Source organism: Cydia splendana, chromosome 4 (assembly GCF_910591565.1).
Source record: "Cydia splendana chromosome 4, ilCydSple1.2, whole genome shotgun sequence".
In the NCBI taxonomy this organism is placed as follows: domain Eukaryota; kingdom Metazoa; phylum Arthropoda; class Insecta; order Lepidoptera; family Tortricidae; genus Cydia; species Cydia splendana.
The window spans coordinates 13,346,823-13,370,415 of record NC_085963.1 but is presented as its reverse complement, the minus strand read 5'-3'; the positions used below and the strand labels follow the sequence as shown (position 1 = coordinate 13,370,415).

The following is a 23,593-nucleotide window of genomic DNA, read 5'->3' as shown; positions in this document are numbered from 1 at the left end:
CTTGTTCTGTAATGCAAATAGAAACTTTTGATATCGACTGATTTATGTGTATACTAACCAATCTCTTGAAAATAAAGTTTTATTTCATTTTCACGAGTGATTGCAATGAGCTCGCAAGATTTCAATTTTATCTATTAGAAAACGACACTGACAGACAGTTTAAGCAAAAAACAATACCGATTTAGAGGTGAAAATGTATTTTCTGACTTTTTCATATAAAATCACAAAATTGAATATTTTTACTTTTAATGTGACACACAATCAATTTTTCTGAGCACATATGAAAGAAATTCTGTCATTCAAATGAAATAAATCCTAAAACCCCAACTAAATACTATATTTAACCCCTTATGCCACTTTAAACTTACATAACAATAACAGTATTTGCTCCATACATTTACGAAAAGGTACCTTATGGAAATAAATCTAATAATACATCACTACAAAATATCAATCATATTACAGTTTATCTTTTATGAATAGAAAATATTAATTTACATTAAACTGCCCCAAATTTAATTAGTTCTTCGTCATAATAATCTTAAAAAAGACCAATAATTTGTATGTAATGAAAAGGTACCTTGTGGTCAAGTTACATGATGAGGCATGATGATGGTGGAACAGTTAGGATAAACTAATAATATTTTGGTAATGGTATAAATCGTCTATTTCTTATCAATAATATATTTCGGTTGCTATTGAAGATGAGCGGCATTGAGGTTCAATGACCTCAGATATTCCATAAGGTAATGCGTCGGGTATTGGCATTTTTCAGCAAACCAATGGCTGATTTACTGCATGCGACCAAACCAAATGAAGATCATTCTAGTTAAGAAAGACTTGACGAGAGTAACTTTGGTATAATAGCAGTCTACTTGGATTTGTGATGTCGGTCAATGTACGGTTATAATATTTGCGAGGCGCCCCAACCAGAACTGAAATTATCAAATTAGTTTTGCAGAATGCTAATACAGTTCTCTACCAAACTTCTTTTCCCGTATTGACTAGTTTTTTTGGGAATTTTCAATCTTTTTTCCATAAGGTACCTTTTCTACTAAACTCTGAGACGACATTACTAGGCTTATAACTAACTTATAACAAAAATAAAAACAGGTAAACAAACGTTACGCATTGAGGTTTCAGATAACACAATTAAAAAAAATGTAGCATTTTTTCACCTCTTTACAAAACATTTAATATCTCCGAAACTAGAAACCCTCACAAGGTACCTTTTCCCGTGGAACGTCACATATAATCACTACGTTCTATGATCGTTCTATACTATTAAGACAGCTGTCAGATTTTAAAGTTCCGTTTCCCACATCTATTACAATGATTACAACACTCCTGTATATTAATGATTCTTCTCCATATATATTTAAATCATTGTATTCATTTATTTCACGTCATAACATTAAACTCTAACTGCCTATAATTTACCTTTTCCTGATCCTTTTCCAAAATTCCGTCTTACCCGTTATAATGTAATCCTTTAATTCCGTTTCCCTGCTTTACTCGTCTGGCTGAATGCGCCAGGAGCGCGATGCCATAAAAAAAAAAAGTCAATGTCACTCCACTCATCACTCTTCCTGTCAAATTCTATGAAATTCTCTAAGTTTGTTAAAACTGTCAAAAGCGCCTTCCGAATTTATTGTATTGCTTTGTTTATTTATATAATTTCCTATTTTTCATTTAAAGTTTTTCATCTACCTTGTAAATTGACATTATGCCAAGTCAGTTTGAAGAAGAGCGAGTGTGGGAGGGATCCAATCATAACCATTTTGAGGTAAGTTTTTAGCCACTTGTAATGTTGTAGTTACCTATCACTATTTTTGCGTCCTTTTTCATATTTGTATATTGCGGTATTTACAGGAAGACGGCGGGGAAGATGTTATTGAAAATCCAGAAGAAGTGTTACAAGAATGCCTTGAGAAATTTAAAACTCCTGATTATATTATGGAACCGGGTATTTTTGGACAATTGAAACGATACTTCCAAGCTGGCGGGAACCCAGAGCAAGTGATTGAACAGTTATCAATCAACTATAATGCCGTTGCCCAAATGGCAAATCTGTTAGCAGAGTGGCTTATACTTGGAGGTACATCTTTTTAAGTTATACTTGGATGTATTTATCCATATATAGTTGAAAGGCACAACCTTGTGATCAATATTTTCTTTTTTCATTTATAACAAAATCTATAGAACAAAAATGGCTTACAATTATTTATCTGTGTCTGTATAGGTGTTAAGGTAACTGAAGTCCAAGCAATGGTTGAAAACCACTTAAAAGATATGATTCTTAAAACTTTTGATCCAAAGAAGGCAGATACTATATTCACAGAGGAGGGTGAGGTTGGTACTTTATATAAATTAACTTAAATGTAAAAACTCACTAATATTGTTTTAATATACTCCATTTTATCTTATTATAAATAAAGAAAGCATGTTATTAATAAGGCCAATTTAGTCAATTGATTTATATGAGGATTTTATAAGGCACTTTATTGAGAATAATATTGAAATAATCTCAACAAGTATGATACTCATTATGCTAAAAAAATACAAAGTAAAATGCCTAAAAGAGAGCTTCTGTGGAAAAATTAAAACAAACAAAGTATAGCAGATCTAACATTGTATTTACATTTTATTGCATAATTTTTGCTTAACTTACAGACTCCTGCTTGGCTGACTGAGATGATAGAACACCCTACATGGAGATCATTGATATATAGGTTAGCAGAGGAATACCCTGATTGTCTTATGCTTAACTTCACAATTAAGGTGAATATCAACAAATATACATGATATCAATAAATGTAATCTATCCTATAACTATTGCACAAGAGGGATTGGGTTAAAGTCCTCATATTGGCCCAAAGCAATTTGGGAACTTCACATACACTTTTCAATTTCTTCACAGATACATTCCATTTTGATTTGATAACCTTTAAGATTGGATGAATATAGTAACAGATTTCCACTTTATTATTTGTTCCCAGTTAATTTCTGATGCTGGCTTTCAAGGTGAAATCACTAGCATATCTACAGCAGCCCAACAGATAGAAGTATTCTCTCGGGTGCTCAAGTCTGCCATAGTTGGCTTTCTTCAGAGTTCTGATGATTGGCAAAACAGTGTGAATGAATGTGCAGTAAGTAACTAATTGATTCAATTTGTTGACATGTTAACCACTGACACCATAGCACTAAAAGTTTTCACTATGCAACCAAACTACATATTACAAATTAAGCTACATTTCTATAAAAGGTAACACCACACCACATACGGTGTCCACCAGTGACTAAAGCCAAAAGTATGGCTACATACAAAAGCCTCTACCGAATGGAGCTTATTAGAAAATTCTAATAAGCTTTTCAAAAAGATTTATTACATATTGTCACTACTTTAAAAAAAATCTCGTATCTTGCACTGCTACTCAAAGTTAAAACGCAGTAACTCTAGATGCATTCCAAACATAGTTACCACATTTTTCTTTTGATTGGCAGAACAAGATACGAGTTTTTTTCAAAGTAGTCACGATTTATCAAATTTGCCGCTTTTGTCTAGTGCCATAATTCGTTTGCTTACTATATACTATAACATACTTGTCGCTCGTTGTGCTAACTGCTACTATTGATATTAACTGCAAAATGTGATTTTCTCAGAAAATGGTTTGCCACGGCGCCCACACATACGTGTACAGCCAGGTTATCGTGCACATACTGTCCCAGGAACCTCGTGGCGGTGCTATTATGAAACGGCTTAGTCAAGAAATCACACGATGTGCACAACAAAGGTAAATTATGACAACATGGTGGGTCTATGAGTCAGATCTCGTGAACCAATTTTTAAAATGTCAAAATTTGAATTGATAAAAAAATCTATTTAAGTAAATAAGAACCTGCTCAGAGAATTTCGTGAGAATTGGCTAAGAAATGCGACCTATGCAAATCAAAATGTGCTTGAAATATATAGTGACATCTTGGTTGCCATAGAAATAAGTATATTTTCCAGTATATTTGGCTACTTGGCCGTCACGATCTGATGCTGACTGTACTCAGTATACTGCGGCTACCACATACCAAGGGTTCCCTGCATAATATTAACATGAGACGTGTATAACATGTGCAGCGGGCACGACGTGACGCCCATCACGCTGGCGCTGACGACGGGCGACAGCTGGCGCGGCGCGCGCACGGCGCTGGCCGCCATGCTGTCCCGCGGCGCGCTCAACCCCGCCGACATCTCCGTGCTGTTCCGCGTCTACACGCAGCCCGACCCGCCGCCCGTGCACCTGCTGCGGATCCCGCAGTTCCTGGGTACGTGTCTATAGCGCGCGTACGAGATCGAGGGATACAAAAAGTACGACGGAAATAATTTAGATAATAGAAAGATCTCTCTAAATATTGGTAACGCGTCTTACACCTCGTTTTAAAAAAAGTCAATGAACTCGCGCCGTGATGTACTAGTCACCTCGACGCACCCTTCCTCAACGAGTGAGGTAAGAGCATTGCAGTTAATTTCTTATATAGGATCACCATGACTACTTCCTGCTGCGCAGATGACTGGAACATGTTTGGATTCCATATCTTGTACATTACATAATTTGATTTACCCCATTTCGCGATGTTCCATAAAAAAAATTAACAAGTATCATTGATCTAAATATAGAGCCAGAAGGAAATGTTTGAAACAAAATGTCACCCTCATCGACCTACCGCATCAAATGTGAAGATCGCCTAAATAAGTTTAGTTTTTCCTTTTCAGAACTCCTGGTGGACGCGTTATTCAAACTAGGAAGCAAGCTGAACCCGGAGCACAAGTCGAAGTACATGTACCTGCTGGCGTACGCCGCGAGCGTGTGCGAGGGGCTCGCGGGGCGGCCGGTGAAGGACGAGCTGAAGGCCACGGTGCAGGCCATCGAGAAGGTGCACGCCGTGTGCGGCAGCTCCGCCAGCTCCAGCGAGCTCGTTGCTGAACTACCTACCCTCTATCACTGCATAAGGTAAATAATGTAGTCTGGCTAACCAATTCGTCAGTAGAAAAGGGAACCAAATTCAAATGAAGGGAAAGGGAAATGGAAGATTGGCTTTCACGTCTTCCGTTTGCCGTTTTTTCCTACTGATTAAGTTGGCTTGCCAGACTATATACCCACTTATCTATTACTTTACTATGTCGAAGAATCGGCATATATGCTAAAATAAGAAATAAGTGAAATAAGTAGATTAATATGTACATATACAAAGAAAAGGTCCACACCATATATGAGTATGTACGTTTTGCGAGTGCCTCCGATACGAGTAGCTTATTTTGGAGCGTGACTCGCGCCAAAAGCCATAAAGGGGACGTCATGGCATTAAACTTTCTAATAACACATAATATTTTTTTTATCATTCTACTCTAGATTTCCAGTAGTAGGCATGGGAGTACTGGTATGGGTGGAGTGTGTCGTGACCGAGCCGTCGTACTTCAAGCTGTGCACGGAGCACTGCCCCGTGCACCTGGCGCTGCTGGACGAGGTCGCCTCCTGCCACCAGCTGCTGCATCACCGGCTGCTGAGGCTGCTCGTCCAGTTATTTGAATCTCCGCAAGACGAATTGGAAATTTTAGTACAGGTGAGTCATACACTGACAGAGGTTTTAATATACTTCTACCGGTCTCCGAAAGTTGGTGATGGGGTATAATTTTGGTACAGACCAAAACTTCAGGACCGGTTGTGGCCGTTAACCGGAAAACCTACAGTATCTTTATCGTTACGAGAAGAGACGTCCATTATTTTTCTGAGTAACTATATATAATTATTCCATCTATTTAAAAAATGAGACATGGATCGGTTAACTCTATTTGCCAACAAACTGCATTATAAGTAGTTTGGCGAGTAACTTTAAAATTGATTATGTATATGTGCCTTTGATAAATAAATTAAAAAATATATATATTATTGACTAACCTTCCCAAAAATCAGTCAATTAAAAGCTTTGTGAACATGGGTGGATCAACCATTTCTTGTCGTTATTCTGTCCGGTTAGCCAGAGGAGATGGTGGAGAGGGGGGAGGGCACCCCGTCCCCCTCGTTTGTTAGAAGTTAAAAAAAAAAAAAACTTAGCACCCTCTGTAAAATTTGTTTTCTACAAACATTAATTTCAAAAGGACAGATAAGGATATTAACCGGTTATCAAAGGCATTTTAGATGTGTCTGACGTCTATGAATAACGGCATTTTTGTACTGTTATAGCTGGAGCTGAAGAAGATGCTCCTGGATCGTATGGTGAACCTGTTGAGCCGCGGCTGCGTGGTGCCCGTGCTGCGCTACATCAAGCAGTGTTGGCAGAGGGGCGACACCGACATCTCCTTGATAAGATACTTCATCACGGAGGTAGGACTCATTACTGTATTGTCATTGTCACAGCTTCACTTTAAGACATCAATATATACATTAAAAATACACCGCTTCTATACTGTGAGTGCTTAAAATTTATCAACATCAAAATTACTGTTTTTATATTTAAACTTTTTGGTACCATAAAATAGTTATTTACGATACAAGTGCGGAAAAGAGGAAATTCGAAACGAGTGGCCCAAAGGGAGTGTTTTAAATCGACACGAGTTGCGAAATTACCTATGGGGCTGTCCATAAATTACGTCATCGATTTTTGACACCCCCCCCCCCCTAAAATCATCGAAAATTCCAGTCCAGTCCAGACACCCCCCCATTTGAAATGACGTAATTTATGAATAGCCCCTATTCGCACGTGTATCATACAACGTTTTACAGTACATATGGCCCTTTAAACTTTTGACATCGCACGAAAAGTGCTATTTTTACGCACTAGTGCGGGAAAATAGGACCATATGTACTGTAAACGTAATTTACGACGCGTCATTCAATGGACGCCCTGAGAGTTATGTTGCCACCTTCCAAAATCGGAATTAATAACTTAGCATCAATGTCACTTCATGACTTCAAGCTTAAGTGCAAAGCTCAAGTGCACCAAAGTGCTCCTGTACCTAGTACCTACACACAGTTCACGCACGCTTGTTAATAGATAGATTTATCTTTAGACTCTCCGATTATTTAACACTGATTTATTGTGCGCAGGTTTTAGATGCAATAGCGCCGCCGTATACCCCCGAGTTCGTTCAACTGGTTTTGCCAATGGTTGAAAATGAAGAAATCACGGGTACCATGCGTGCGGAAGGAGAAAATGATCCAGTTTCTGAGTTTATAGGTAAGTTCCTTTAAAAATATGTGGACATAAGAATAAATCATTAAAAAACTACGTTATACTTATTAGACTTAAAAGCAAAGCTCAAAACGCAGGTGGTGCTGCAGTAAAACGGTCCCATTGACAAATAGAATTTCGAGTCTTTAAATGACAGATTTTTAATAAAAAAAAATAACTGCTAAAATATAGCTTCCTGCAATATTTGGTTTTTTTATTATTATTTCACCACATTAACAGATAAGCTTTACATCTTTTCAAACTACCTGTCAAAGGACAACATCTCCCAAAGTACCCTCTATACTGCCCCAATAAGCCCAATAGCGGTAGGTATTATGTAAAAAACAAGCAGTTTTGAAAATTGAATTTTAAGATAAATAAATTAAGGTATAGGCTTGCATTCAATTTTAATTTGGTATACCGCTAATTGGCTTAGCAGGGCAGTATAGTAAGCTATGGGCAGTTTAATACTTAAAACTCCATTTAACAGATTTTTTCGAGCTTATGTCTTTGCTATGTGCTATAAAACTTCTATACCGAATTTTCATACCATGACTTGAATGGTCTGTCCAATGAAACATTATCAATACGTCCGAAGAGGCACCTTTGTCTATAGGTTATTTATAAGATGAAAACAAAAATGATGAATTGTTATCTATGTAGTTATTTTTTTTATTTTCAGTCCACTGCAAAGCACATTACGTGGTGGTGTAACACAAATGAAGATTCAATACATGATCCCGGAAATGAATTTTCTACTACCCTAGTAGATATAAGTAATATAAGTATAGTAAAGATCTTTAAATTAACCTTTAGCAGCTTTTCTTTCATAGTACCTTTTCAAAGCTTGATCAAACACTTCACCCACAGTTCTCTTCTTCCAAATGTCTATTTTGGGTTTGGGCGCTGGAGCGACCTCTGCTTTTGTCTCAACTAACGTTTCTTTAACTTCTTCTATTTGTTTTGGCGGCGTCCTCTCTTCAGGAGCATCAGTTCTGACATTAACATTCTTGACATTCTCATTTTTCTCCACATTTTTCTTTGTCTTTTTCGCTTTTGTCTTGTTTGTCTCATCATCTTCACTTGAAGAATCAATTGAAAAATCAGAGTCTGCATCTATATTATCTTCAATCGGTTTGAGTTTTTTAGACGACCTTATATCAGCAAGATTTACACGATTAATTTCATCATCAGAATCCACAATTTCTCCCTCAGACAGATGTCTATCATTTTCTGCAGATAACTTTCTTTTCCTGTAAGACCTTTTCTTTGCTGCATCTTCATTATCTTCATTTTTAGCTTTACGTTTATTTTTAAACGTTTCATCTGCATGACTGTCCTTTGTTTCCGCTGGTTCATCTAATACCTTGTCTGAACCCAACTTCTGCTCATATAAGTGTCGATAAAATCCTCCTGCAATATGAAAGGCAACAAAATCAATAATACACACAATTTTGGAATGCCCAGCAGCCACAAAAACCATGCCTCTCACGCCACTGCAAATTTCGTAAGCAGAGGAACCAAGAGGGATTTTTTTGTAAAGGCTTCACTTGCACCGACGTAGACGTCGTAACGGTGGCGAAGCCATTACAGTTGGATTTTTTATTCTTAAGGACTCGCGACATTTCCATATCGTGAAATTACTGCGTTGTCGTATGAACGTTATAATTTATAGACTTACCCACTTATTCATAAACGTTTACTAAAGTTGACAAGCCGATAATAATTGTTTGTCCCTTTCCATCATACCGATACGTCGGAAAGGGACAAACGATTATTATCGGCTTGTCAACTTTAGTAAACGTTTATGAATAAGGGGGTTACACTGCAGATCCATATATTCTCAACCAGTTTTATTTTTTTTATTTTTTTTTATTTATTTTTTTATTTGCATAGGGAAACAAACAGCATATAATTACACATATAGTTAAAATAATTAAGTTAATACAATTGCCAGAACAGTTTCCACTTGTGGGTAACACAATTATTGCTCTGAGAGAAGTAGCATGCACTTATATAAATTAACAAGGCAATTACAAACTAAACCTAAAGATTATACAATTAATGACAAAGGACTACAATGAATACCAAATGACAAGACTACAATTAATGACAAAATGTATGGAACAAGTTAATTAATTACAACATTCAAGAGGAAGAAGCGTTTTATACAGATTTGCTGCATTAAAAGTTAGTGATCATTGTTTGATAATTATTTATTATTATTATCATTTGTTTTCTTTTTTGTTACTTTCATTGCAGATACAAATTTAGTGGGATTTAAGTGAAACATGTCTATATGTAAATATTTCTTATTATAAGTACTACATGCTCTTACTAAATACTTATTGTTTGCATATCTTTTACGACTAAACGGAATGGAAAACAAATAAGTGGACCTGGTACGAAAGGTTGGACATCTAAGTGACAATTTGTTTACAAAATATTGGGAGTCAACAATATTATTCAGAATCTTATATAAGAACGTGATATCCCTCTTTTCTCTACGCATCTGAAGACTTTCTAAATTATCATAGACGAAGGAATTGAATTTATATTTAAGACGATTAAGGAACTTTTTTTGAATTCGTTCTATTGAGTTTATATGTACTGAGTATAGGGGGCTCCATGCTGCAGATGCATATTCCAAATGCGATCTAACAAATGCATTATAGAGGAGAAGTATTGTGTTGGGATTTTTAAAATCTTTACTCTGTCGAAGGATGAACCCGAGCATTCGATAGGCTTTAGACGTAATTTTATCAACATGAGACGTCAGTTGTATCTCACTATCGATATATACTCCTAAGTCCCTGACCTCGTTAACTCTATTTAGTATTTGCGTACCTATCTTATACTTGAAATGTATGGGCTGATATTTCCGCGAAAAAGTAATTATGGAACATTTATCAATATTCAGGAAGAGTTTATTATTTGTACAATATATATTTAGTCTGTTTAAATCTTCCTGTAACTTGAAACAGTCATCTTCAGATTTAATAACTGTAAAAATCTTAGTATCATCCGCATATAGTAATACATTTGAATGTGAAAAACAGTGTATAACATCATTAATATAAATGTTAAACAATAAAGGTCCCAAATGGGACCCCTGCGGGACGCCCGACGTAATAGGGATGAAACTGGATGTAAAGCCTTTAACAGTTACAGCTTGTGTCCTATCTCGCAAATAAGATGTGAGCCATCTGAGTAGATCGCCATGAATGCCGAAGTGTTCCAACTTTTTAAGTAATATGGAATGGGAGATTTTGTCAAAAGCCTTAGAGTAATCTGTATAAATGGCGTCGACTTGGTAGCCCCCATCCATGGCAGTTAAAATGTAATCCAGGAATTCACACAAATTTGTTTCTGTGGATCGTTTGTTGATAAAACCATGCTGTTGGGTTATCAGTAAAGGTCTAACTGTTGGGTATAGAGTATCATAAATAATCTTTTCAAATAGTTTAGGTATAACTGATAGTTTTGATATGCCACGATAGTTTTTAATGTCTCGTTTATCACCCTTTTTAAAAATAGGGACTACAATTGATTTTTTCCAGATCTTGGGTAACACTCCTGATTTCAGAGAACCATTAAACAATAGTGTTATCGGTAACGCTAAAGAGCTACTACAACGCTTGAGAAATACTGGATGAATAGCATCGGGCCCACTACCCTTTGACTCGTTTAACATCTTCAGATGCTTCTCGACCAATGGCACAGTGATTTCAACGGTGTTGATAACGCTTACTGGCAGATTATTTTCTATGGAATCAAGTGAGCTCGACGTATTTACAATGGGTTCAAAAACAGATAGAAAAAAGTCATTAAGTAAATAAATTAGCTGTAGAGTGACCATCATTTGCTGACCTATTATCTAAAAATAAAGTGTCAGGAAGACCGGTATCGTTTCTATCAGTTTTGGACTTTATGAATGACCAAAAATGTTTGGAATTAAATCTGATATTATTTTCAGCTCTAGATAAAAATAACTTATAACACGACTGTTCCATGGCCTTAATTTTGTATCGTAAACTGGAGAAAGCATTATAGTCAGATATTCTTTTATAAATTTTCCATTTTTTATGAATTCTATTTTTATTCTTTATTAAAGTAATAAGGGAACGAGAAAACCATATTGGATATTTACAATCTCCTTAGATATCACGGGCCTATAAATCCCGGTCTTTTGATAGGCTTGCGTGGGGATCAGTGGCGTAGCTAGGGGGGGGCGGCGGGGGCGGCCCGCCCCGGGTGTCACCCATTTGGGGGGTGACACCCGACCGTGAACATCAGTAGTGCCATCTATAAAAATTCGTTAAAACTGTGGCAGATTGCATAACCGCCATTAAGGAAATAATATACAACCATGAGGAACCCGAGAGATTTTGGCAGAATATTCCTGATCATATTTAAAGACTAAAATGTCCTATAAACTGTTTTGGAATTCGCCTAGTTTCATAGTCCAGTACCACCAGCATAGCAATGTACAAATTGCAGAACATTCCCAAAAAGCGGAAACGTTCTCGGGAATGTTCTCAGAACATTCCTGCAACATGGAAATTATTGTTCCGCCATCTTGGATTTTTTCCAAAAAAAAACGTTTGTCATAGGAATCTAGAGGCCTCTATCTCCCGCCATGCTAAATCTCAGCGCGCTCGGACCAACTTGAAAAAATTAAAAAAAAAAAGTTGGCCATTTTGTTTTTTTTTTAATGCAGTTTGTTTTGTCTCGGGGCCCTCTATGACATTTGGTCGAGCACCCCCCACCTAGGTCTGACCTAGCACCTATCACGCACCGTTTAAAAGTTGCCATACAAAATAAAAGTGGCCAGTTTTCCCGCAATTGTAGCATTTATTAAAAAAAAAAATTTCATAGGTATTTAGGGGACCCCGAGATTCCGTGACCAAAATATCAGCGCGCTAGGACAAACTTGAAAAAATTAAAAAAAAAGTCGGCCATATTGAAAAAACATGGCGGCGTCAAAAACTGCCAGGATCCCTCTATGACATTTGGTCGATCACCCCCCACCTAGGTCTGACCGTTTGGCCGGGCCGTCATACATTTTTCTGACCGGAAGCGGTAGACCAAAAGTCGGAATTTTCTGGGGGTAAGGATACTACACCTAAACTATCGTGAATATTCATGGTATAAACTACGATAAATAAATAAATTCTCGTTCTCGAGAACATTCTCAGTAGTTACCAAGAAATTCTCATGTGGAAAGTTTCGCAAGTTTGGAAAGTTTTTTTTTTAATTATGTGATTATTTCTGTAATTGACAAAAAAAAGTGAAAATTATTTTTGGGTGACAGTTTTACAAATTTACATACATTTACATTTTATGTACAAAAAATCGAAAAACAATTTTATTTTGGCGAAATTGACGTAAACTCTTTTAGTATATTTTCCTTATTTTGGCCTCAGAAATGCATGGTTAAAATCTCTCTGGGTTCCTGGTATGTAACAATAATATGTTGGCGCCTCGTAGGTTTTTTTATTCAGAAAGGTTTTTTTTTATTATGTGATTATTTCTGTAATTGAGAAGCTATGTCACTGTTTCTAATTGGGTGACTCTGGACTATTTGAAATTCATTGTGAAATGGGATTTTACAGAATCTCTTTCAAATCGCGCACTTGGCAAAAAAAGTTTTTTTTTTTACGTAAATTATTTGTAGGTATATCTTTCACGGGACAATGATGACTCGGACCTTTGGGAGGCGTGCGCGGAGCCCAAGCCAACATGTAGATGCCCTTATGACACTTATGAAATGTGGGTTACACCGAGCGGATGCTGTCCTTGCCCGTGTCATAGAACGCGCGCAGAGGCAACACCCGCCAGGGTGTGGACTATTGAGAGTTCATGGAATCTAAAATGAAAGCGATGGAGTAAATTGTGAGCTATGGAATATTAAACGTAATTTTATAATTGTAAAATATTAAACATATTTTACAATTTTGATTGAATTTTGGGGTGACACCCACAATTTCCGCCCCGGGTGCCACCCATGCTAGCTACGCCACTGGTGGGGATATAGATCCAACACGTACAATTATTATTAGATAGAGTTTTTGTCGGAACGAAGTCGTCTATAATCTTATTAACTATGGAATAAAAACAATCTACGGCATTTTCAATGTTATTAACGTCTAAATGCAATTCCCAGTTTATTTGGTTTAATTTTGTATTTATTATATCGTAATCTGCTGCATAATAACGGCGAACAGTACGTAATGCAGGTTTTAAATGACGCTCTATCGAACCTATATCAGTCGTTATGCAAAAGACTGGGTGATGAGTGTCAATCGGTACTAATGGGTCTACTCTCTCTATTCTATCTATTTTGACTTCACAGTCACGGTTACAACGCACTAAATCCAACTGCCTACCATTTTTATTAGGTATATTATTATACTGTTGCCAGTTACAGAAGTTCAAAAATGCCGCTAATTGAGTAGTGAGACAGTTGATGTTAGAGTTACTTAATTTAAGGGCTTGTGAACGCTGGTCAATACGGACCCAAACTGCATCTCCAATATTAAAGTCACCTATGACAAAAAAATCGTCATCGGGAAAATCCGTATTTAAATTAGATAAAAATTCAAAAAATAATAACTGAGAGTTTATTTGATCTTTTCCTTGGGGAAAATAACATGTAAACAGTCTAAGTTTTTTCGTCGAAGGACCTTGAGTGTGGGGAACATCAATATAAGTTATGTCTGCGTCCGGTAGGGCGACGACAGGCCGCGCTCCGTGTTCCGCGCGTAACTCGCGGCGCACTGCGATCAGCGTGCCGCCTCCTCTCGTTACCCCCATTCTTTCGTAATCTCGATCGGTTCTGTATACGTTGTATCGTGAATCGAAAAGTTCTGAATTAAAAATGCCAGGTAACAACCATGTTTCCGTGATACATATAAAATCATAGTTTGAATTCAACACATTAGATAAAAACTCTCTGGTTTTAGTACGGAGCCCACGAGCGTTCTGGTAATAACAGCTAACTAACATTAATTATTAAATGTACTAGATAATTCATGTGTTTAATAATTTGTATTATAATAGTAAATTGTATATGTATGAGAATTGTCTTGATTTCCTTATTAAGATTTAATTTAATTGTAGCAAAATTAGGATACATCACTATTCCAATACATATATTTTTGAGCATATTCGAGCAGGTCCTAAATATAATAATAATTAAGAAGCATAATATATTGTTTCTGCAATGAAAGAGTCTTACTCGTATAATAATAACTATGAACAAGAAAAGACGGTTATTTGTGTTGTACACACTTATGTTATTTTGTTTAAAGCGTCTTCGGAAGTTATGTACAAAATAGGCGAGTTATCAGTCTTACGGACCATAACAGTGCAGTTTTGAACCCAACACCACTTATATTCCTTTTGATTTTTCCTTTGTTTAGCCTCTTTAAGCAAATATTTATTATATGCAGATAAATGGTCGTTTATATATATTCGATTATCGTTATCGGGAAATCCCAGATCGGATGCCTTCAAGTTCTTTAATTTACGTAATGATGAAATGAAATCGTCTTTCTTATATCGAGCTTGTAACTTGACGATGATGGGTTTTGGCGTCTTCCCTTTATACAAAAAAATAAAAATAAACTGCTGATGCTGTAAGCCAGCGGTCGGCAACCAGCGGCCCACGAACCTCTCACTTGCGGCCCGCGAGCCTCCCTGGCTATTTTGTATGTAATATTGTCAAACGACAATGTCTGATAAAGTCATAAATATTAACAAAGTGCGGCCCGCGTCAACTTCGTTAATTACTATGTGGCCCTTGGCTACTAAAAAGTTGCCGACCGCGGCTGTAAGCTAATTCTGGATAATAGTATAATATAAAAAGTTTTAGTTTCTTACCTAAATCTCTCTGCTTAGTAACATCACCGATTTTTTCTAAATATTCTTCACGTTTTTCTTTCTCCTCCTCTAAACGCAAATCTTCCAATTTCTTTTTATATGCTGAAGTCACAAACACTTCCTTGTCCTTAAACTCGTCACCTTCTTTTTCTCTTTCTTTTTGAATCTGAGTAACATAAAATTCAATTAATGTTTGTTTAAATTGGTTCATAGTTAGGGCTACCAATTTATATAAATTGCATAACTCGACATTGTACTATTTGTACTGACAAGATATTGTCGCTGCGCTTGTCAATTCCGACATGTGATCATTTTTGAAAACCCTGAAATCACTATATTATAATGTTTTCTTTTCTGAAAATTTTACAGATCACATAGCGGAAATTATATGATGAAATGTTTTTATACCTTTAAAAATTCTATTATTTGTAGGAATTGTTACAGGAAGTGTCCAAGTTAAGCACAGAATTATTTAAGTTGGGTTAAAAGAAATCCAATAAAACCTACTACTTTCTTTATTGAATGGATATAAAAATACCTGTCTTTCAACCCTGCGTTCATTTTCCAATTTCCTTTTATGAGCAGTTTTTAACAGGTTTTCAATATACTTTGGTTGTTTAAGTTCCTTCACTTTCTGTTTCTTTTCTTCCTTCTTGATGGTCATTGAATCATATATTTCATCATACTGATATATTGTAGGATCCTCTTCTATAGCCTTACTTTGGGTAATCTTTGCCTGAAAAATAATTGTAATAGCGTTTATGTTTATCCTCAAATGCTTTGACTAAACAGGAATTTATTGAAATAATATCAGTATGTTTCATAAAATAATATCCCCAGAGATAAACTATTATGTGGATCCATATTACTAAACTTAAGAGGGTCAATAAGTTTTGCATTTTTTCCCTCACTAGAATCATTCTACTTATGCTCTGTATTAAATCCAGAGACCGGAACCGGTTACCTTAACCGGGGTTTTTCATAGGGTTATTTTAGAAGTGGTTATAAAAACCCCTACCATAACGGTAACCGTCTGATAAGGTAACACTTTGATTCGGTAACCGTATCAGATCGAGTTAACCTCGGTTACCGGTAACCGAAATAAAAACCCAGTCGATTCAGTTACCTCATAATAAGGTTTTGAACCAGTTCAAACGATTGTAATCTTTACGCACACTTAAATTGAACTTATTATTGAATAACCGTGGTTGGCATGGGCGGTCTATTAAGTCTCCAGCACAAACATGTTTCTTTGTCGGTAACTTCGCTTATTGTCAATTCAAACAATATTGTACTTTGACTCCTTAAGCTAAAATTGAAAACATTATTGGGCGATTACAGTATTATTTTGGAGCGACAGCCGCAGCGCGGCCATTCCTTTGTTTATCTTTATACTTTTATACCTGTGTGTTCCTATTGTTTTTGTTCATTTCGGAGCAATTCTAGTTTGGAATTTTTAGAAAAGGGCTTCCTGCAAGTAAACACCATCCTATCCTAGCAATATCTGTTATTGTTTAGTTATATTTTTAATGCTACTTAGATATTATTTTTCTATTTTCGGGTTCAAACTTGGTATATACCTACAGATTAAAGACTGATTTAAGGAAAAAATTTAACCTAACTAGTAATTTTACTGGTAGTTATAGTTTATCTTTAGATAGAGTGATTAAAAAAATCACGTTGTGATAAAGATACATGCGTTAGCGGATTGTGGTAGTGAGGTAGATATTTAACCATTGTTGACAACTGACATAATACCTAGTTATTATGAGCTTATTTTATAATAAGCAATTACTTTTAAACGTTTTCAGATGCGGTAAGTTGTGTCAGCTAAAAGTCGTAATTTACCTTGTTTTGCTTAATGCAGCGAGCAGAAAATATATATATTATCTATAGCAGTGACAACCTTATTTTAGTACTTCAAATCTTTCATTAATACCAGAATTCATTATATTTATTAAGTATCTGTAACATTGGAAAGGTGAAATAATTTTGATTAAATTAAATAGATACATACTTAGTAAGCAGTGTTGGGCATTCAAGAATAAAATCATTATTTGAATAAAAATTCCTAAGAATAAAATCATGTTGATTTATTCCCGTCAAAATTATTCAAATAAAAAAATTAATAAGAATAATCTCATTCTTAATCAAGTAAATGTAATCATGATTTTATATTCTTAATAATATTCCTGGATTAAAATGTAGTCTGGGTGCCGTATAGATAGAAGTAAATAATAATAGTTGTCTAATTTATACCTAATTTTATTCAATAAAATCTTAAGAATTTAATTTACTGCCGCATAGTCTTTGTATTGGTCGATACCCGTATTGCTTTTAATCTGATAACTAAATCATCAGGTACAATTCAGCTGATCTGCTCGGATGGTGGATAGCGAAACACTTCAATGGCTCAATGTGCCTAATTTAATCTAAAAAAATAAAATACCGGCCAAGTGAGAGTCGGGCTCGCGCAGGAAGGGTTCTGTACTATTACGCAAAAAACAGCAAATAAATCATGTTTGTTGTATGGGAGCTCAACTTATATATTTATAATATTCTGTTTTTAGTATTTGTTGTAATAGGGGCAACAGCAATACATAATCTGTGAAAATGTCAACTGCCTAGCTATCACGCTTCATGAGATACAGCTTAGTGACAGGCAGACGGACAGCCGAGTCTTAGTAATAGGATCCCGTTTTTACCCTTTGGGTACGGAACCCTAAAAAATATGTTTTTAAAGGTATGATAAGGAATAGCTCGATATGGTGTATTCCTATTTCTCTCCGCCGGGCACAGATGGGAATAGGCACTTCATTTAAATCATTCCCATATGTCCCCACCTCATGTATCGCGGCGGTCACGTTGGGCAGGAACAAATGGGGAAAGTATTCATGATTTTTTGTTTTCGAATTATGTTTAGTATGTAGTTTCAGTGTCCGAGTTACTACCGAGACTCATTGTGTTTTTAAAAGTTCAGCTGATATTTAAAATTTGTACTCATTATTAGACGGAAATGAATAGGTATTAATATCGTTTGACACACCGCCTACCGCACGTGTTTAGCAAATGCTGACAAAAAATTCACCACGCCACGACTTAATCTTATTGTTATTGCCAATGAGTAATAAATGACGGTCTCAAGTGGAAACACAGCAAATAATACAATACAATTCATGCTGCGATCTGCGACATTCTGCAAATCTAGTGATAAGCGTAGGACTATTTTCTTACCTGTTGTAATTTGCTATCTCATTCACTTTCCGTAGGTGTGAAAGAGATAGCATACGTAAAGACCTCAAGGCTGATAAGAATAATACACAAAATACATACTTAATTGGCAAAGGAATATACATTGAACCATCATAATTATAATTTCGCAGTTTACTTTATATGTAGTTTCATTATCAAATTATCATCGCCGTTTCGAAGGCTCCAAAAAAATGTACATATCTATCACAATATAATCTTTTACGCTAAAAAAAATTCAAATCAATCCGACCGTTGAAAAGAGGGGTGAAATTCATTTTACTAACTTTATACATTGTACTACAAAAGTTAAATTAATTGAGTATAACATTCTAATTTAATAAGACGTTATTTAGAATAATCCTACATTAGGAATAAATATTCCGTTTTTTATTTTTCATTTAAATAAAAGTGACATGATTTATTAACTTTCATTTTATTCTAAAATAACGAGTGCAAGAATTATTCTAATTCAAATCTATTGGATTAAGAATAAAATTACTGTGTTTATTCTTCTTCGTATTCAAGTAAATTTTAGCCCAACTTAGTATGCTTTCTACATTCCAACAAAACTTTCTTCTACAATTCACGGGATTTTTTTTAAACCCGAAAGAGTAAAAGGAAATAGGTAGTAGTAGGTAGTAATGTATGTAGTATTTTTTTAGACTCCGCTGTCCGTCTGTCTGTCACCAGGCTAGATTATGTATTTCTGTTGCTGCTGTTACAACAAATACTAAAAACAGAATATAATAAATAAATTAAATAAAAAAAATATATAAAAAAAATTAAAAAAGTACTTAAATAAAATAAACAAAATAAACAAATTAACAAAATAAACAAAATGAACAAAATGAACAAAATGAACAAAATGAACAAAATGAACAAAATGAACAAAATGAACAAAATGAACAAAATGAACAAAATGAACAAAATGAACAAAATGAACAAAATGAACAAAATGAACAAAATGAACAAAATGAACAAAATGAACAAAATGAACAAAATGAACAAAATGAACAAAATGAACAAAATGAACAAAATGAACAAAATGAACAAAATTAACAAAATTAACAAAATTAACAAAATAAACAAAATAAACAAAATAAACAAAATAAACAAAATAAACAAAATAAACAAAATAAACAAAATAAACAAAATAAACAAAATAAACAAAATAAACAAAATAAACAAAATAAACAAAATAAACAAAATAAACAAAATAAACAAAATAAACAAAATAAACAAAATAAACAAAATAAACAAAATAAACAAAATAAACAAAATAAACAAAATAAACAAAATAAACAAAATAAACAAAATAAACAAAATAAACAAAATAAACAAAATAAACAAAATAAACAAAATAAACAAAATAAACAAAATAAACAAAATAAACAAAATAAACAAAATAAACAAAATAAACAAAATAAACAAAATAAACAAAATAAACAAAATAAACAAAATAAACAAAATAAACAAAATAAACAAAATAAACAAAATAAACAAAATAAACAAAATAAACAAAATAAATAACATTAATAAAATGAATATTATTAATCAAATAAACTACATTAATAAAATGAATATTATTGATAAAATAAATAACATTAATAAAATAAATAATATTAATAAAATAAATGAATTATAGTAAATAAATAAAAAAGTAAAAAAAAAACTAAATTAAGAAAATTAACAAAGTTAACAATTAATAAATTAACTATTTTTTTTTGTATTTTACTGACGGCACATCACTAAATACGGATGTAGCAAACCTATAAGCAACCGATAATAAAGGTTACCATAACTGAATAAAAACCTGTTAAAAACCCCTAACAAAAACCCTATCGCGATGGGGTTTTGAGATTAACTCGGTTAAAGGTTAGGGTTACCGTTTCAATAAGCTTACCATTACAATCAGGTAACAGCATGATAGGGTTACCGAATGATACGGTAACCGAATCGATTGGGTTAGGATTAAGCGTAAAGAGGGGTTTTCCGGTCCTTGATTAAATCCTTTATTAAACATAATGTGAGTGTCTCTTTTATTTTTTGCCATTTTATTTATTGTGACCTTTTGTGTTATTTCTAGTCAGGATCGCGAACCCATTTCATCCTTATAGGAGAAAAAAAGTATCCTAAAACTTCCATACATTTTTCATACTTTCCTTTTTGTTACCGCTATAAAAAAGTATATGGGGAAATAACACAATAGGAAAAAACTCTGGGACATTTTTTTATCCCATTAGGATCTAAAGAGCTTGTGATTCTAAGTAGAAATAACACAAAAGTGGCAAAAAAGGTGTTTTCTCCTGTAATTCTAAGGAAAGGAAGCTTTCTGCAGGTTACAACATAAAGAGCAATCAAATGCTTGGAACAAACTTAAGGCCCTGTAGGTTTGAGGTTTAGACCTAAGTGAAAGTCATAAAATTAGGATTTGAATCAAAGGAATTGAATTTGAAATGAGAAAGGTATATTGCTAATTAAATTTTTAGCAACCATATTGTGATCTAAAAAATAAACCTTTATAAGAATGCAACATACCTGACGATTAATGTTGTCACTTGGTCTCAATAATACTGGCTTGTTGATAGAGTCATCATCAGATTCAGAATCATTGCCGAACACATTCCTCGATGCTTCAAATATAGGTTTATTTGACTTAGCTTTGTCTGGTAAAATAAGTCCATACCTGTGAATAATAATTATATCAATATAAATTACTACTTACGAAAAATAATACACACCAATTAAGATTACTTGCAAAAGATTACAGACAATAACACTACTACTTTGAAGCTATGTACTGTTGAGTTCATAATGGTGAGTAAAAATAGTAAAATCACTAGAGCTCCAAAGGATACTCTATATGTAGGTTGTGTTGCGGTGTTCGCTTACATGCAGGCAGTACGCTTGTTATTTTATTAGCAAGTAAGCATTATTTATTACAATTCAATAGGGGATATTACTGCAATGTTCTGCCGCCAGAGTGCAGCACTACCGACTCAGTAAATTCATAGACTAACTTATACATACTGTGCCTTAAACTGTTTTTTGACAAGTTTTCACAGACAATAAAATATGACATTGATGCATCAAGGCGGTTTGTTAACAAGGGCCTACCGGTAAACGCGAAAATCGAAATTTAGTTATCTGCCTCTTTATCGCTCGAATATGCAAGAGTGATAGAGAGGTTAGATAACGAAATTTCGATTTTCTTGTTTCGCGGTAGGCCATGTGTCAATGTGGTTTGTTTACTGTATGTGCCACAAAGGTGCCATCTACGCAGAGCTTCGCCTAATATTCCCTATTGCATTGGTATTCGTATTTTAGTGGTATTTTAATACCATGGTTGCAATAAACGATATGATTACCATGAAACCGTAAAACAATATGCCAGAATAACTTACTTTTTACTACCGCTAGACATAACGTTACGGACACAAAATAATTATGCTGAACTTATGGTAATATCTTCTGATTCTAGGTAATTTTAGTGGTACTATAATGAGTTTCATCAATGAATTGATTGTTGTGCGTGTCGTGTTGCTGACTCGGACCGAACTCGAGCTTGCTGTCAGTGTCGTCTTGAATGAATCTTATAGGCAGTTTACATTCGCGGCTCGTGGCACGGCTCGCGTCTCGGCTCGTGGCTCGCCTCGAGCGCGTAAGCACGTCGAGCTAATGATTAAGCCCCCTCCAGACTATGCGCGTGAATCGCGGGCGAAGCCGCTATTCGCGCACGAGTGAGGAGGGGGCTTCACACTCTCGTCTCGTGTATCGTAAGCTCGTCGATCTAATCAATATTAAACACTAAGGCCCCGTTCGCACGGCAGCTTTTTCAACGCGCGTTAAAAAAGCGTTTGAATGACACAAATGGATAACCATGTATGTATTCACACGAAGGCGGTTTTTAAGCGCGGCGCTTTTTTATCGAGCACTGTTCGATTTTCGGCGTTGAGCGTTGGCGTCAAACTGAATAGACCATACGGAAATCCGTGTATCTGTTCTCACAAGCGTTGAAAAAGCGCCGGCGCTGCTGTCAGTTGGCTGTCAAGTGTCAATTTTTGGTGTCAATCGTCAAGATTATTATTAGTTTCACCTTAAAAATGTCAACTTATGCTTACAAATTCCTGAAATATTCAAGCTATATTAGTAGTAATAGCAAAAAAGTATGGCTTTTCTGAGATGCGTACGTGGCAGTACGACTCACAAGTGATTTTTAAGCGTTCATATGAACACAAATATTGGAAACGGTAAAAAAGCGCCAACGTCGGGTTTTAACGCAACGCTTTTTAAGCTGTCGTGCGAATGGGGCCTAACGGCACGGTATAAGGTTTGTAACCTGTGAGTACTGGCCACGGGACTCTCGCCGCCGAAAGAGGTATCAATCCTCGAATGACATCAATTCAAATATATCTTTCTGTTATTGCTGTCAATCATTCATTCTTTGTATGCGAATAAATAACATTGTGCCTGTGCTCCGTGATTTCCCTATTTCTCCAGCTGCCCTCTCATATTCCCTCACAAATGGTAGCAGAGCGTGGTTCCTGAAACGCCGCGCCTGGAAATAATCGAGATGGCATCGACAAGTTATAGAAATATTGAAACATTGAACAAGTCAAATTATGACACATGGTGCTTACAAGCGCAAGCCGTCCTGATAAAAAACGATTATTGGGACATCGTCAGTGGCGAGAAAGTATTGTTACCAGAAGCGGATGAGACGACGAAGTCAACATTCACCAAGGAAGACTTGAAGGCAAGGGCTGAAATTTTTCTTTTGCTGTCACCTTCCGAACTAAAACAAGTGAAGACCTGCACGTCATCAAAAGCCGTATGGGACAAATTAAAAGCGATTTATCAAAGCACCGGCCCTGCGAGGAAAGCAACCTTGCTAAAACAATTAGTTCTAAAACGGATGACCACAGAAGAAGATATCCGTGATCACTTAAATAATTTCATGGACATCAAAGACAAGCTAGCCGACATGGACATAAAAATACCGTCGGAATTGCTAAGCATAATGTTACTCTACAGTTTGCCAACAACATATGAAAACTTTCGCATCGCAATTGAATCAAGAGACTCCCTGCCCGATCCTGACGACCTGAAGGTAAAAATTCTTGAAGAATATCAGGCCAGGAGTGCCAGTGAACAACCAGAGAGCTCCGAAGCGTACCATTTCAAGAAAAAGAACTCGAAACCGTACTGCAAGAGCTGCAAAAAGAAAGGTCACACT

General features: G+C 35.3%; 2 protein-coding genes across 4 annotated transcripts; one reads left to right on the top strand and one right to left on the bottom strand.

Moving 5' to 3' along the window:
• The first annotated feature begins 1,622 nt into the window (after positions 1-1,622).
• LOC134789905 (negative elongation factor D) lies at positions 1,623-8,030 on the top strand. The gene is made up of 12 exons (XM_063760588.1): positions 1,623-1,786; positions 1,873-2,098; positions 2,243-2,352; positions 2,674-2,781; positions 3,000-3,149; positions 3,664-3,794; positions 4,130-4,317; positions 4,766-5,003; positions 5,403-5,613; positions 6,234-6,374; positions 7,098-7,227; positions 7,904-8,030. The coding sequence occupies exons 1-12, from the start codon at positions 1,727-1,729 to the stop codon at positions 7,933-7,935; spliced, it is 1,725 nt and encodes a 574-aa protein (XP_063616658.1). The 5' UTR covers positions 1,623-1,726; the 3' UTR covers positions 7,936-8,030.
• LOC134789906 (nuclear speckle splicing regulatory protein 1) lies at positions 7,865-21,910 on the bottom strand. Of its 3 annotated transcripts, none has more exons than XM_063760591.1 (5): positions 21,762-21,910; positions 20,896-21,043; positions 15,644-15,841; positions 15,106-15,271; positions 7,865-8,634 (listed from the first exon to the last, which is right to left on the bottom strand). In XM_063760591.1, exons 1-5 carry the CDS (start codon positions 21,779-21,781, stop codon positions 8,027-8,029), a joined length of 1,140 nt encoding a protein of 379 aa, XP_063616661.1. In that variant the 5' UTR covers positions 21,782-21,910; the 3' UTR covers positions 7,865-8,026. The 3 variants fall into 3 exon arrangements, with proteins under 3 accessions (XP_063616661.1, XP_063616662.1, XP_063616659.1); XM_063760592.1 differs by lacking the exon at positions 21,762-21,910 and adding an exon at positions 21,250-21,267; XM_063760589.1 differs by lacking the exon at positions 21,762-21,910 and adding an exon at positions 21,130-21,185.
• Between the last annotated feature and the right edge of the window lie 1,683 nt (positions 21,911-23,593).